Source organism: Canis lupus, chromosome 3, assembly GCF_003254725.2.
Source record: "Canis lupus dingo isolate Sandy chromosome 3, ASM325472v2, whole genome shotgun sequence".
Taxonomy (NCBI): Eukaryota; Metazoa; Chordata; class Mammalia; order Carnivora; family Canidae; genus Canis; species Canis lupus.
The window spans coordinates 8,631,039-8,646,322 of record NC_064245.1 but is presented as its reverse complement, the minus strand read 5'-3'; the positions used below and the strand labels follow the sequence as shown (position 1 = coordinate 8,646,322).

Here is a 15,284-nt window from a genome sequence, read left to right as displayed (position 1 = left end):
CACATATTGAATCCCAAGCTAATTATTTTCCTAGCTCAACATTTTAATAGTCACCTTGCTTAGCAAACATCCTTTGGTACAGAATTCTTCCTGAAATACCAATCTAAAACATTAGAAATTTAATGTTGAAGCAAATGGAAAGTGTTGAGAGCTATCTTTTCCTAAGGGGAAGGAATGGAAAAGAGAAACGTGAAAATAATACAACTTAGGAAAAGTTATCCAATTATTGGTCAATAGGGAAAAAGAGTTTCACTGGACTTAGTAATTACTTCTCCATAATTTCTAAGTATTTACTAATGATCCCCACCCTCTCAAAGTCTCAAAGAGACAAAAAGATTATTGTCCATAACACCATTAAATTAACACTCATTTACAAGGAATTAAAAAGTGGTTGGATGAAAACAAAATGTTATGTGGTAAAGATCTACTTTTACATGTTTACAATACCTGAAAGTTATATTAAAACATGTTATAACAAATTGATATATCAAAAGTGAATGTCAAATATTATTTACTTGAAAATATTTTATGACACTATTCTATTTTCAGGCTACCATATATAAAAATTAGTCCTGAGAAGCATTTCTCTCAATTTTAATTCTTCCTCTTTTTTGTAACCAATAACCACCAAAACTTCCTTTGATAACTGTTATTATCTCCAAAGTTAATCACCCCAACCCTTAGGTCATCATAAAAGTTTCCCTTAAAACAATACTTTCCTGAACCTACTTAAATTTATTTTTTACAGAATAGAAAATTCAAGCTATTTCAAACACACTTTTCTACCTTTTGCTGACTCTTGACCTCCTTTTGTGTTTTTCTCACACCTGTGGAAGTTATACATGCTTATCATATTTCACATTTTGTTTTCCTCTACTTACCAACTATATTATATTACCTTGATCTCCTCTTACAGAGATTTCATACAAACTGAGCCCTGACTTTTCTCAAGTTTAAACAACAACAAAAAAGCACATAAAGGAAAACACTCTCTCAATGTCCTTTTCAAATTAAATTACATGTATGATTTCAACTAATAAAATGATTTGTTAGTGTGAGGCTCTTTGGGTTATTTATTTTATATTACCTAACAAGATTGTACATGCCCTTGTTTCTAATTTATTTACAGAAAGTTTTCAACTCCTTTGTTTCCTTTTCCCACTGATCTCCAGTTTTCTTACACACTCTTCTTGGACTTGAACAAATCACTAAGAATTTTAGTTATAGAGTCTAAAATATGCAAAGGTGGATTAAGTTTTTGAACAGACAAGTTATTATTATTTTTAAAGATTTTATTTATGTATTTGAGAAAGAGAGTTGAGGGGGAGGGAGTAGAGAGGGAGAGGGGCAGAGGAAGAAGTACACTCTCTACTGAGCAAGGAGTTGGATGTGGGGCTAGATCTCAGGATTCTGGGATCATGACCTGAGCTGAAGGCAGACGCTTAACCGACTGAGCCACGCAGGCATCCCATGTAATTATGTTTTTAAGAAAAGTACAGATTATTATAATGGCTATTTAAAATTGGGGGAAATGGTTTAAATTCATAAAAAAATCATGCAATATGTAAACACTTCAAAATGAATAAATTCATAAAAATATTGAAACTGTTCAATGTAGTTAATAAACCTATGAGAAATAAAAATTTAAAAACATTAAACAAAGCATAAAAACTACAGTTAGTTTTAGCTATTATTGAACTCTCTATGAAATCAGTATGAATCATTCACTTCACCGCTTGTCCTAAGGTTCTACATTGTAAAAGCAGGTATTTATGATACTTAGGATTCCTTCTGTTTCCAAATACCTGGGTTCCTTTCCTTTAGATATGTAATGTGGTTTCAGTCCTGAGTTTTGTATCTACTACATTGTAAATACCTACATATTAAAGAAAACCTTCAAGGGAAAAAAATGCAAAAATTCAAAACAGCAACAAGGCATTTTTACATATTGACTCTGAAAGTACCATCGCTTCCTAAAAGTCAATGTGGCATTATCTACCAAAAATTAGAATGAGGAAGCCCTTCAAACCCAATTTGAGCGCTTCTAGGAATGAAAACTAAAGAGTAACTCGCACACTTATATAAACATGTTATGTTCAAAAACATATATTATAACATATATATAATACGCAGTTCACACTAATTCCAAACCTGATTTCTCAACTTCCACCACTAATGCCATTCTTCTACATTCTAGTGAATGGCCCCAGCTGGTCAAGCCAAAGACCAAGGAGTCATTAATCACTCCTCTTCTGTAATCAATCTACCAAAAAGTCCTATCTCTTTGTCCTTGAAAATATATTGAGAATCAGTCACTCCTTTAGATCCATACTGATACCAACCCAGTCTAACCACCTTTATCTCTCACCTGGACTCTAGTAAAAAAAAAAAAAAAAAAAAAAAAAAAAACCTCCTAGCTGATTTTCTTCCATTTACTCTCATTCTTCAGAACAAAAGAAGCTAAAATGATCATTCTGAAACATAAGATCATGCACTTTCCTATGGAAAACTTTCTCTTTCTCTGGGCTCCTGGGCGGCTCAGTTCATTAAGTATCTGCCTTCTGCTCAGGTCATGATCTTGGGGTCCTGGGAAGAGCCCTGCATAGTAGTAGTCAGTAGTTGAGCTCCCTGTTCAGTGGGGAGTCTGCTTCTCCCTCTCCCTCGGCCCACTCTCCACACACACACACACACCCACCGCCGATCATGTGCTTCCTGCCCTCTCTCAAATAAAAAAAATCTTTTTTAAAAAATAAAAGGAAAACTTTCTCATGACTTCCCACTGCACTTGAAAATCTTAATCCCTCATGCTGGTGTCTACCTATCTCTCTAAATTCATCTCATGCCGTGTCCTCCCCTTGCTTTGGTCATGCTGGCCAAAGTGATGATTCCTAAAACCTACCAAGCTCTTTCCTCCTCCAAGGCCCTATATTATGTTTTTCTCCAGCCTGGAAAGCATCTTTGAAAAGTGGGTCCTCGTTATCCAGTTATTATCACAACGGCCTTCCTTTGTCTATGTATCTTCCCTTTTATACCCTATTACTCCATATTATTTGTTCCCTTAATCTTCAAATATCTTGTTTATTTGCTTATCAACTTTGTATTTCTTCCCACTACTGCATAAAATCCTAATGGCATGGAACTGTTTTATTAATTTGTTTTATTACACATGTACGGTCTGTATCAATAAATATTCATTGCATGAGTTTTGATTTCCATTTGCCGATGATAAGCTATTATTTAAATTATGAGTCTAATGTAGACTAAAAACCTCACATATTAGCCAATCCCTCTATCTAATCTACTTCAAGTAAAATAATAAAAAATATCACTAAGACATATCAAATGGAACTTGATGAAAACTTGCAGAGTACACCATAATGTACTAAAAGTTTGTGACCTGGTTTTAGCAATCTTCTTGGCTTTATCTCTAGCCCCCTCCCACACACCTTAATTTGTGGTCATTTCCCATTGGGAAATAGAAATTGTTCAGATTAGCTGCAATTCAAAGTGTGTACAGCAAAGACATGAAGCTAGGAAGATTGCTGAAGGAAGATCAGCTTTAGTACTCGAACAGGTGTTATGTTCTTGGTTAGAGAGTCAGAGATTTTATCAAAGCTCATATAGTTAAAGAACAAGTAGGGCATCTGATCAACTGCAAGAGTGAGGACTTTGATTTAGTACAAAGATTACCACGTAAATGCTACAAACACGGTATTTTCGCTATTATGGAATTGGTATCATGTTTCTTATGTGACAGACTCAAGTTTAGATTTTACTTTACTGTTGAATTCCAGAGGTGTCTTACTAAAACCTAGTGTGCCTTGTTCCTAAAACTACCTCCAGTGAAATTATGTGACATTGGCCTGACACTGGCCTTATCTAAGATCTTGTCAGATCTTAGATAATGTACTAGAATCTATAGAAGTGATCTTTCCACTGATAACATACTTTCCTTATCTCATGTACTCCAAAGTCTACCACACTTTGAAAACACCCTCTATTGGAAAATAAATAAATAAATAAATAAATAAATAAATAAATAAACCTCTATTGGTCCTATTTGCTTGCATATTCTATTTCTATTTCCAAAATAAAGTCAGCTTACCTAATAAGCATACTCCCAAAACCACGCTGCATAATTGTTAAAAATATTATTGTTAAGTTGTTAAAAATATTTTCCTATTTGTTGTCATTCTATAATTTGGAAGTTGGTCTTAGGAATGTTAACACTTTAGGGGCACCTGGGCATCTGCCTTTGGCTCAGGTCGTGATCCCATGATCCCAGGGTCCTGGGATCAAGTCCCACATCAGGCTCCTCCCAGGGAACCTGCTTTTCCCTCTGCCCATGTCTCTGCCACTCTTTCTGTCTCTCTCATGAGTAAATAAATAAAATCTTTAAATAAAAAGGAATGTTAACACATTAATATGTGGAGGCCAAGAAAAATTAAGGCCATCCCACCTAAAGTTTAGCATTAACACAAGTACAGCCATCTTAGGTCCCTGTGAATAAGAGCTGAACTTTAAGGGGAAAAAGTGCAGAATGTCCTCAATGTCCTCGGCAGGTAATCCCTTATCAGAAAGACAACAGAGCCCAGGCCCATGGTAGAAAGTCCCATCTTAGAATTCTTCCATCCCTTCTGGAAATCCCCTAGACCAGGCTATAAAAAACCCAGCTGTAACCCACTTCGGGGTCCAAGTCCCTGCTCCGCTGTGTCGGATATACTTGGACCCAAGCTCGAGCTTGTAAATAAACCCTCGTGTGTTTGCATCGGTGTCGGCTCCTTGGTGGTTTCTCGGATTTGCGATCTTGGGCACAACAAATATTAATTTTCAATATTAAAACTCACAAATGTAACAACCTTAACCTTTTAAAAAGAATGCCTATATTGCGGCAGGCCTCAATTCTCCTTTCTTCTTACCCTAAGCCTTTTTCTTCACTTACCTAACTCCTGAAAAGTTCATTTTATAGCTCTCTTTTTCTCAATATTTGCTATTAATAGTCCCAGGAAAGACAATAAAAATGTTAAGGACTTCATTAGCATATCTCTCTGGCTCTATGTAATTGTTTTCCCATTAAAAATGATTCTTTGGCAGGGAGGAGGAGTAGAAATACAGTCAAATTTCCTTTTGAGCCTTTGAATAATGTACTTCTCAACTAACCAGAGCAACACATTAGATAACTCATGAAGTTCTGAGTCTCTAAACTACAGTCATAAGTACAGCTAGCTTCAGTTCCTAGAGAAAGCTTCAGTTCTCCTATAAATTTCACCTCTCTTTAACTCAGGAATCAGGAATCAACATGTCCAGGGGCAGACCTGTAAGCTCAGCAAATAAAACCACAAAGGGGAAGTCTATAGGTCTTAGAACCCCAATGAGGTTACAAGCACAAACAAAATCGATCATTGCTTTTTGAGGAGGACTGCGTAATTTGGGGAGTGAGTATCAAAGGATTAATAATGCGAATAAATTCTGAATAATGAATTCTCTGTAATCTCCTATTTTACACAATTCACATCAAAACAAAGCAGTAAGCAGTGGAGGAGACGAAATCCGTACCCTACTTACCTGTACAAAGTAGTTGGAATACAGAGTTAAAAGCCTTATTTTACAATACTTCTTAAATTAAAACAAAAACACAACAGGAACTTACCTTCAAAAAAGGACCCCAATTGGTATCTTCCACTAAAAAATTTTGGCATTGAAAATACAAGGGCTCCCAGTCCTATCATAAAGGATGCAAATGCAAGCCATCTTGGTTTGTGTCCTCTTTCACCAAAGAATGACACAAATAAAGATAACAAACAGAACGAGATATCATAGCTTGATGATATCAGGCCCGTCAGAGAACTCTTCATTTCATAGCGCTTCTCAATAGTGGAAATGCTAATATTTACGAGGCCGTTTACTACAACACCTAAAAAGAGAGAAAAGAAAACATAAGTGGGTGATTTTTATTAACTTTATCATATGGGTTACAATTTTTAACACAGCATACTAACGTTTGGTTGCGACTGAAGTTTGGCTATGAATTTATTTTGACTTTTTTTGTTGTTAATGTACCAATTCTGAAAGTCTCAAAGTTTCAAGGCTAGCAATGCAAACATACTTCCTTAAAAATCAGTTTGCTTTTAAATGGTATACTTGTGAATTTTCAAGTGTCCATAAAATCGACGCTTACCACATACTAAATTGTAGCTAAGTTCATTTTTTCTCTATATGACAAATAAAAAATCATGAAGCCAGTTCACTAGAGAGACTCCAAGAGTAGCATACTCTCATAGACCTCACCCAGAAGAGTATAAAAAGTTCAAGGGACTCAAGAGGTCATTAAAGTAATGCCCAATTGTGTCCCAGGTTGTTCAATTATTTTAAACAATTTTTTTTAATTATTTATTTATTTATGATAGTCACGCAGAGAGAGAGAGAGAGGCAGAGAGAGAAGCAGGCTCCATGCACTGGGAGCCTGACGTGGGATTCGATCCCGGGTCTCCAGGATCGCGCCCTGGGCCAAAGGCAGGCGCCAAACCACTGCGCCACCCAGGGATCCCAGGTTGTTTAATTATTAAACATGTTTATATATAACTAGAAATGCTTCACTTAGTCTTATGAAAGGTGAAATTGAGCTCTCACACCTCTTTTCCTCTAACACTTTTATAGACATGAAAATTGTAGTTTAAAAGATCTGAGAGCAAAAATAAACACACGCTATCTAAGAGTCATTTCAACCACTGGCAGTCTAAATCATATGCAAAAAAAATTTAAAAATATACACTTCATTGCTAATTACAACTCTGATGGAAAATACAAGGTACACAAGAAAAAGCTGGAAATCTAATTGTGAGTGGCTTAACAAAAATATCTCCTCCATTAAATTTACAGGAGTTTAAACATCATTATAAATTGAAAATAAAAAGCATTGGATCAAAATACAGTTTTTAACTAGTTACCCATTTACTTAAGAAGATATCATGCATTTTCATTCATTCCTTAACAGAGTACACACAAGCCATGATTTCTACATCCTCTTTAAACTTTGCTTTATCAAGATTGTAACTGGAAATATATGTCAAGAAAATTGATATAATAAATTCTAAAAGTCCTAACATGATTTTACTTTTTTTTTCATGATTTTACTTGTATGCCAGTTTAATAAGTCAAAAGCCAATTTGCAATTCTTGAGATTTAAAAGTGTCTAATGTACCTGGGAATGGCATGCTTATGAGATAAATTTACCTAAGATTATGAAAATTTTCCCATCCAAAAATCACCTCCTCCCCCCCCAAAAAAAAATCAACTCTCCAACACACTTGCTATACTGATTAAAGGTCCGTCATGAAAAACTCAGTTATGATAAAACTTCTCTAAGTAAACTTATAAACTCTTGGTGGGGGGGGGGGGGATAGCATTATAAGCCTAAGCATACCACTCTGAATTCTATGTTACAGAAGTTCTAAGAACTCTCCCTTTTAAAAAGGAATTTCATGAAATATTGCATACTACATGTCTCTATTGTACATATATGAAAATAGGACGCACGTTAGAAGGTAAGGTGCTAAGAGAAATCCTGTTTATCTTTGAGAAATTCTGAGTTAAGTAAACTACCCTGACACGTTTGGGGTTTTTGTTTTTCCCCAATCAAATGCTTCTTAATATACCATGGAAATGGACCTCCCAAGGATCATGTCTGAGAAACGTGGTAATGATCCAAACTTAAATGGTAATAATTCAACTTTAAACTGAAACAAGAACTTATTGGGTCACCTTCATCTAGGATTATGCTTCTTAAATTGGGAGCCTCTGGGTAGATGCAGCTAGTGGCTAAGGGGCACAGTTTTCTAGGAGTGCCAATAACCTTTGCTAATAATCTTATTTTATATTACATGGAAGTGCTCTGGAACAAATCATGTATTCTGGAACACAGAAATTTCAGAATATGTTTTAAGGTAAGACAAAGTTTACTTGTGTCCAACTTCTTTGAACTTTGCATTCCTTTGGCACTGAAATGTCTCACCACAGATTTTGGACAACTAAGACCAAGGCATTGAGAGAAGGCGAACTTGCGTGGGGACCAAAGAGGTGGAAAGGGAAATAACTTCTTGGCTCAAAGCAATTGTTGGCAGAAGAGCTGCAGTTGACTTGCAACCAACGTTAACTTCCTTAACACCTATATGTGCAATAGCGAGGGGCCCTGAGTAAGGGGAGCAGGAATAAGAAGAGAGAGAATGTATTTAGATTTACTCTTCTGTTAATCTTTTAAAAAGAGCGTCTCCAAAAAATAATAAAATAAAATAAAATAAAATAATGAAATAAAATATAAAGTAAAATAAAATAAAATAATAAAATATAAAATAAAATAAAAATAATAAAATAAAATAAAATAAAATAAAATAAAATAAAATAAAATAAAATAAAAAAATAAAATAAAATGGGCATCTCCAACTCCTCCCTCTCCCCAAAACTATTTCCCGGATGACTTTTCTTCCAATCGGCTCTGGGTAGCCTCTTTAACCAAATACTTTGAAACTAGGATTCCACTGACCCAAGAAAACCTACAGGCCATCAGATTCTGAGTTGCAGCATTTATTTCCTTCAGGGTGCTCCATCTGGTACCCCCTCTCCTCGGGTCTGTCACCTTAGGCCAACTGCCCATTTCTTTCTTTGATCCCGTGCATCAGGCAACTCAGCAACACCTGCACCTTCTCCAGGCTTTCTTTCCCGGGAGCCGCTCCTCCTCTACCACTCACTCCTCCAAACCCAGGTGTAGACCGCAAACTCCCAAGGGTATAAACGTGGACTTTATCCGTCACTCCCAAGGGACCCTAAGGAGCTCCCGGAACAAAACAGATCCTGCCCGGCTCCTCCGCGTTTCAGAAGCCTCGCCTTTCGCGAGGTCTGCAGCCTCTGCTTGAACATCCCGGGGCTGCACCTGCACCTGCACCTGCACCTGCACCTACGCTCACGCCTCAACCTAAACACACTCGCGAAGCACGAACGCTGCCCCCGAGCCCCTTCCCCAACTACCCTACGCCCCCTGCAAATTGACCCTTCCTTTCCAGAAACAATAGATTTACACACACACCCAAAATAAGTAAATAAACGAATATCCCTTTAGCGAGGAGTTTTAGCTAAATCGATAGGCGGCCGTCGCACAGAACGGTTACCCCAAGTGTAAACCGACCATTCCCAAGCCGAGGCTCCGGTAATTTCGACCTTCCTGGAAGGAATCGAATCGGGGAAACTGAGGTAGAACAGAAACGCAAAAAGGGGAAAAAAAAAAAAAAAAAGTCGTACGGCCAGTGTGAAAAGTCGCTACTGAGGAAGAGCTGCCCCGCTGGCGCCCCGCCCGCTGCACTTCGGTGGCCGGCGGCCGCAGGTCCCCAGTCGGGGCTGCCGCGCACCTGCCCCCTCCCCGCGCACCTGCCCCCCGCCCCCGCGCACCTGCCGCGCGCCCCGCACCTGCCCCCCGCGCACCTGCCCCGCGCACCTGCCCCGCGCTCCTGCCCTCGCGGACCTGCGCCCCGCGCGCCCCCTCGCCCCGCCGCGCCCCTCGCCCCGCCGGCGCCCGCACCACCTTGCGTGAGGGCCAGGAGGCAGTAGTAGAGCAGGAAGCCCGGAGGCGTGTTGCAGCGCTGGAGGCTCCGCGGCTGCAAGTCCCCGCACCCGCACGGCCCCTCCTCAAACTCGGCCGGCGGCTCGGGCCCGGGCGCCTCTCGGGAGGCACGGGGGCCGGCGGCCGGCGACGGGGGCCCCGGGGGCGGCGCGGTCGGCGGCCGGGCGGTGGGCGACAGGTCCGACACCTCCACGTGGGAGGGCGACGCCAGCGGGCGGCGCGGGGGCTCCGGGCTGGAGGCGACGAAAGCCGGGTTCTCGATGCCTCCGCCGCCCTGCATGGTCGCGCCGCGCTCTCCGCGGCCCCGCGCGTCGGGGCGCCCGAGACACCGGGCCGCTGGCTCCGCCCCCGCGCAGGTGGCAGCGCCCCCCTGCGGGCCCCGCCCCGCCCGACCTAGGCCCCGCCCCGCCCCGGGCCCCGCCCCCCGACCTAGGCCCCGCCCCCGCCCCGAGCTCGGCCCCGCCCCCGTCCCCCGCCCGCAGTCCGCGGGCCTCCAGAGCCCCCTCCGGTGCCGCCGTTGCCCCGGGAGGTCCTTCCAGAAGCTGTCCCGCGGGTCCTCTTGGCGGGCCACCGAGCCGGACTGGCGCTGCGCCGCCCGGAATCCCGCGCCCCGGCTGCAGTGCTGGGGACTGGGAGGGAGCTCCCCCGTCATCCTCCCTGGAAACAGAAATCCCCACCCGCCGCCTCGCATTCCCGGGGTCCCGGACCTCGCAGCGTCGGCCGGTCTGACGTGACTACCCCGAAACTGAAGATCCAGAAATTCTGAATCTCCAAAAGCCCCACGTACAGGGTATGCTTTCGGATGTAGACTGCATAGCTTAAGGTCAGCAAAGCTGATGTTCATGTGATCATGGCTACCTGTGGACTATATTTAAAAACACACACTGGGAACAACCTAACACCGTTAGGCAGTAGTTACAATTCATTCGTTCTTTCACTCATTCATTCATCAAAAAATGGTAGATCAGGGAGGGGCGCCTGGGTGGCTCAGTCCTGGGGTGGGCCTTTGGACTCAGGTCATGATGTCAGGGTCCTGGAATCAAGCCTCAGGTCGGGCTCCCTCCCTGCCCGGCGGGAAGTCCGCTCCTCCCTCTCCCTCTTGTGCTCTCCGGCTCTCTCTAATAAAAAAATAAATAAATTTTTTAGATGATGGTCAGGAAAAGCCTCATTGAGTTTGAGCAAAAACCTCAAGGGGATAAAGGGGGGAGTCCCATGTGCAGAACAGAGTGGCTGGGGTGAATGAAATGGTTGGAGAGCAATAGCAGTTGAGGCAGGGGGAGGCATGCTGTTGGTGAAGAAGTGACTGGGGGTAAACCTCGGAGGCCGTCATAAGGACTTTGGCTTCCATGGCCAGTGGAACAGGAAGGTTTGAAACCAAGGACTGACATGATCATGACATGATCAGGCTTTCAAAGGACCCACGCTCTTTGTTTTCTAAAGATATACCAATATATTTAAATATATTAAATACTAAAGTAATATATTTTAAACGAAGACATTTTTAAAACTGCATCAATATCTCAAGATGTTGATCTTACCCTAAATGAAATGTTGATTGCAATAAGGGACATAATATAAAGTCACATAAATCTCCTTTTTGCTGGGTAATCAGGGCTACACACGCAAAGCTCTTATGTTTCATAAGACTGCAGAGTATTAAGGAAGCTACTTCCTCAAACCTAATTATTGATTATAAAAGGAACTTCAAAACAATGTGTCTGGACTACCTTTAGCAAAGTGGAGAGGTCTCAGATGCTCCTAGATACTTTACATGCTGAATTATATTGTTTTCAATACATAATACTATTATTCATTTATAAGGGTCCCTTCATTAAAAGATGGAATGAGGCTACCCCTCATCCTAAACCAGGATGTGCTTATTTCTTTTTACTTTAGTCCCTAACCTTGTTTAAAATAGTCTAGAGGAAGGCTTTCAAGCACCATCACTTAGTTATGAGATAGACTAGAATTCAGAAGAAAATACACAGTGCATGATACATGATATCTACTATTTTGTGAAAATTGTATTTCAATTATATCTGTTTTATTTACTGAGCTCAGGGATCAAGATAAAAATTACATGTATCTTACTTTGAACAGACATACATCCTGTCCCTAGATCCCTGACAGTCTAGACTGGCCAAGAACATAGAGATGGAGTAGAAGTAGGAACTATTATTTTTTAAATTTCTTCTCTATATTCCATTATGTTTTTAAAGATTTATTTATTTATTTATTCATAATAGACAGAGAGACAGAGAGAGGAAGAGACCCAGGTAGAGGGAGAAGCAGGCTCCATGCCTGGAGCCCGATGTGGGACTTGATTCCGGGACTCCAGGATCACGCCCTGGGCCAAAGGCAGGCGCTAAACCACTGAGCCACCCAGAGATCCCCTCTATATTCCATTATTAATCCTTACTAGAGCAATACCTATTATCAACATGTTACATATTAAAGAATCTATACTTCCAGAGAGGATTGGTAACTCTCCTAAAGTTATACAGCTAGTAAATGGCCTGACACTTGTGCAGTTCTCTCAGTCAGATATCCTCCCTCAACCTTGCATTTTCTCTCTTTGAATTGCTATAGCCTATCACTGTCTGGTAGATTTTTTTCTAACAGTTCTAAGAGATCAACAGTCATGTGATCTGATGTTGATAAGGATTGGAAGACTAAGTCTGCTCTGAACTGCAGATATTCAGATTTTGCAGATATGCAAATTAGGCTTGATATGGAATCTCCATAGCCTTCTATTGTAAAAAGTTTCCACAGAAATGGACTTAGAGTGATGCCTAAATGTGTAAATATATGTATTATCACCATTTCATCTATGAAGTAATTTAAACAACCAGCAAATTTTGCTTTGACGAAATATGATTAAACACAGCCATGGCTTAAGAACTCTTTTGCAGCTTTGAATTAACAAATTCAAATACACTACCAAAATCAAAGTAGCATAATCATCGTGCACTTAAATTCATCCTGAGTAAGGAGAAATCTGCACTCTTGCAGCGCTAGAGAGTAGAACTTTATTTAAAGATTAGTGAAAGTGCTGTTGCTTCATCTTAAATACTTCTTGCTCTTACTGAAAGTGTTATCAACACCACTTTCCTGTTCCCTTACATCTTTTGTGCTGCAATGATGGAAGGAAGGGGGTTCATGTTTGCCACAAAGACAAAACGAAGCAAAATAAGTTTGTATTGATTTTTTTCCTTATAATTCTGTGGATAGTTGTTTTTTAATTCTTTGGTCAATATAGGGTAAAGTCAAAATACACCATGTTAAATTTCAGAAGGTAATTAATAAATTTCTATTCTTTTACTGGATTTCATTTGCTGAATTCTTAAAGGGTAGAGAATGGAATAAAGAATAGTATCCAAATTTTATGGTAAAGCTTCAACACTGTACACAAGAGCAGATGTCCTTGCCTAGGGACCATTCTCTGGAATGTGCCATAGGTCTTTCCCTTCAGGAATTGGATAACAACAAGATAAAGTGGCTTCATGACAGAAGCTATCAAGATTATTCACTAACTCCCCTTGCCCTGATTCCATGCCTAAAAGAAATCTTATCATTATATGTTGGCCTTCCAGGTAGATATACCTATAGGATGGAAATATACTAATATGCCTATCTTGAGCACTTTACCATTTTTCTTTCTGTGTGCTTTTAATAGTCTATTAGTTCCCTTCCAATTGTAAACTGGATGTAAATCCTTTAGTAGTAAAACACTATGATGCTCACAGAATATTAAAATTATAGGACCTTGAGAGAGCCTGAATACAAAGATGGTCAAGTGCAGATTTTACTGAGGTGATTAAAAATCCCACTATTAAGGACTTATTAATACCACTGGATCTTATATTTATTAAATAAAAGAAATTGCACAATCTAAGAGATCTTCTTAGTATTATTCATTTGTCTTTTTTATTTTAAATGCCCTGTAAAATGCATAATTAAAATAAATCATATCTAAGAAAAAATTTAATGCTGAACTAGATTATTTTTAAGACTTTCTGATTGCAGTCACACAGAAAGATACATTTATGTTTCAAAAATATTACAATTATATTTTCTTTAGTAATAGTAATCATAAATCTATGGAAAGATGAATATCCGTAAACATGTATGATTATAATTTTAAAAAGGAAAACATGTAAACATTTTATACTATAATCCCATAAGAAAGATAACCCAGTAGGCAGTGAAAAACGCATACTAGTGTAAACTTTACTGTACAGTATCGTTAAGCTTTTTACTGATAAGTGATTATTATTATAATTTACTCAAAACACTGGGAATTTTATAGGAGGATATTTATGATACAAATATCACATTCGGTATAGTGATAATGGCATAGTTGGGTTTATATATAAATCAAGAAATGCTTTAAACTGAAGAAATTATCCTATAGCAAATGAACAATTAGGGTAATATTATAAATTATATTTCTTTGCTACTCAAGATCTGATTTTGATGCCAGGAAAACAGTCTTCAATATTATCATTTTATATAATTTGCATAATCACAATGTCATGATCATGACAAAATACCAGCTTTACCAAATAGAAAAACAGCCATGCTGCCTCTCTAATCCCATCATTCCTATAATTTTACCACTACTGTTTCTTAACAAAGTAGATGATGGTGGTTATTAGAATTTAGATTTATGGAACTACAAGGGACATCAAGATGTTGTTTGTTCCAGCAGCCTATTTCTAGGCAGATTAATGTTAAATGCGCCTAAAAGCTCAATGCAATCAGAAGCAGGAAAAAGGCCATTAACAGGTGGAGTGATAGTGCTGAGTGAAGATATTCTTTCATAGTAGTCTTTTTACAATTTGTTGGTAGTTGGTAGAGGTCTAGTATGAGGTTGAGAGAGTTAGCAGGCTACTGTTAATTGATAAAATAATGTAAATACAAATAAGAGCTTTAATGAACAGAGCTCAAGTTGTAGACATGAATAAAACAAAGCAAAACCTTATTTAAAAACCTTTACATTTCTACTTTATAGCTTGTGAAAGCTCTCAGAGCATGTTCCTAAAGGACAAGGACAAAGATTTTATACCCTACACAAGAGATAAGAATATAGAAAATTTCTTAAGTGGGCATCAGAGAAAATTCCCAGAATCAAAGTGTCTTCTTTGATTGAAGAGAAGACACAAAGATCTCCATACTTCAACTTATCAGAGGAGAGGAAATTTTGCTAGACTAGAAAGAGAAAAGAATACTAAAGAACTGCAGGAAGTAAAACTTCTGAGGCAGTGGTGAAACAAAGGCATATTTGCAAGAAAAAAAATTTAAATGGGCATTAAAAGTACAGCCAGGGGAGGGACTTCCATTTCCAGACAAGATAGAATAATAGCAGAGACCAGATTTAACTTCTATTTGAAATACTTAAAAGAAGAAAAAAGTAGATGAAGGAAAAAAAGTTTCAAGACACTTAGATTTCAAGTAATAGAAAAAGTAGTCTTTAAGAGACAGGAAGTGAACTAAGTGAGCAATTTACTGCCTTGAGCAAGTTTTCAAGTGACAGTGTGGGAAGGGTGGGGCTGGACGTGAAATGTGCAGAAAACCCAGCAGATTCTGAGTTGAGGAGACAAAATTGAAGGTTCAGAGTCACCAAGATGGCTAAAATGTGCAAAACAATACTAGAGAGGAGAAAGTTGCAGAG

The 15,284-nt window shown here is 39.3% G+C and overlaps 1 protein-coding gene and 1 long non-coding RNA gene across 3 annotated transcripts in view; one reads left to right on the top strand and one right to left on the bottom strand.

Annotated features, from left to right (window-relative positions):
- Positions 1-9,890, bottom strand: part of SLCO4C1 (solute carrier organic anion transporter family member 4C1) — a 76,179-nt gene extending 66,289 nt beyond the window's left edge. Inside the window, exons 1-2 of the mRNA XM_025437890.3 lie at positions 9,572-9,890; positions 5,651-5,914 (exon numbers count right to left, since the gene is read on the bottom strand). Of these exons, the coding sequence (XP_025293675.3) occupies positions 5,651-5,914; positions 9,572-9,890 (583 nt within the window). The remainder of the gene's footprint in view (positions 1-5,650; positions 5,915-9,571) is intronic.
- A 212-nt stretch (positions 9,891-10,102) lies between these two features.
- LOC125754826 (uncharacterized) overlaps positions 10,103-15,284 on the top strand; it is a 28,015-nt gene continuing 22,833 nt past the window's right edge. For both annotated transcript variants that reach the window (XR_007409690.1, XR_007409689.1), the window contains exon 1: positions 10,103-10,433. This is a non-coding gene — a long non-coding RNA (uncharacterized LOC125754826). The remainder of the gene's footprint in view (positions 10,434-15,284) is intronic.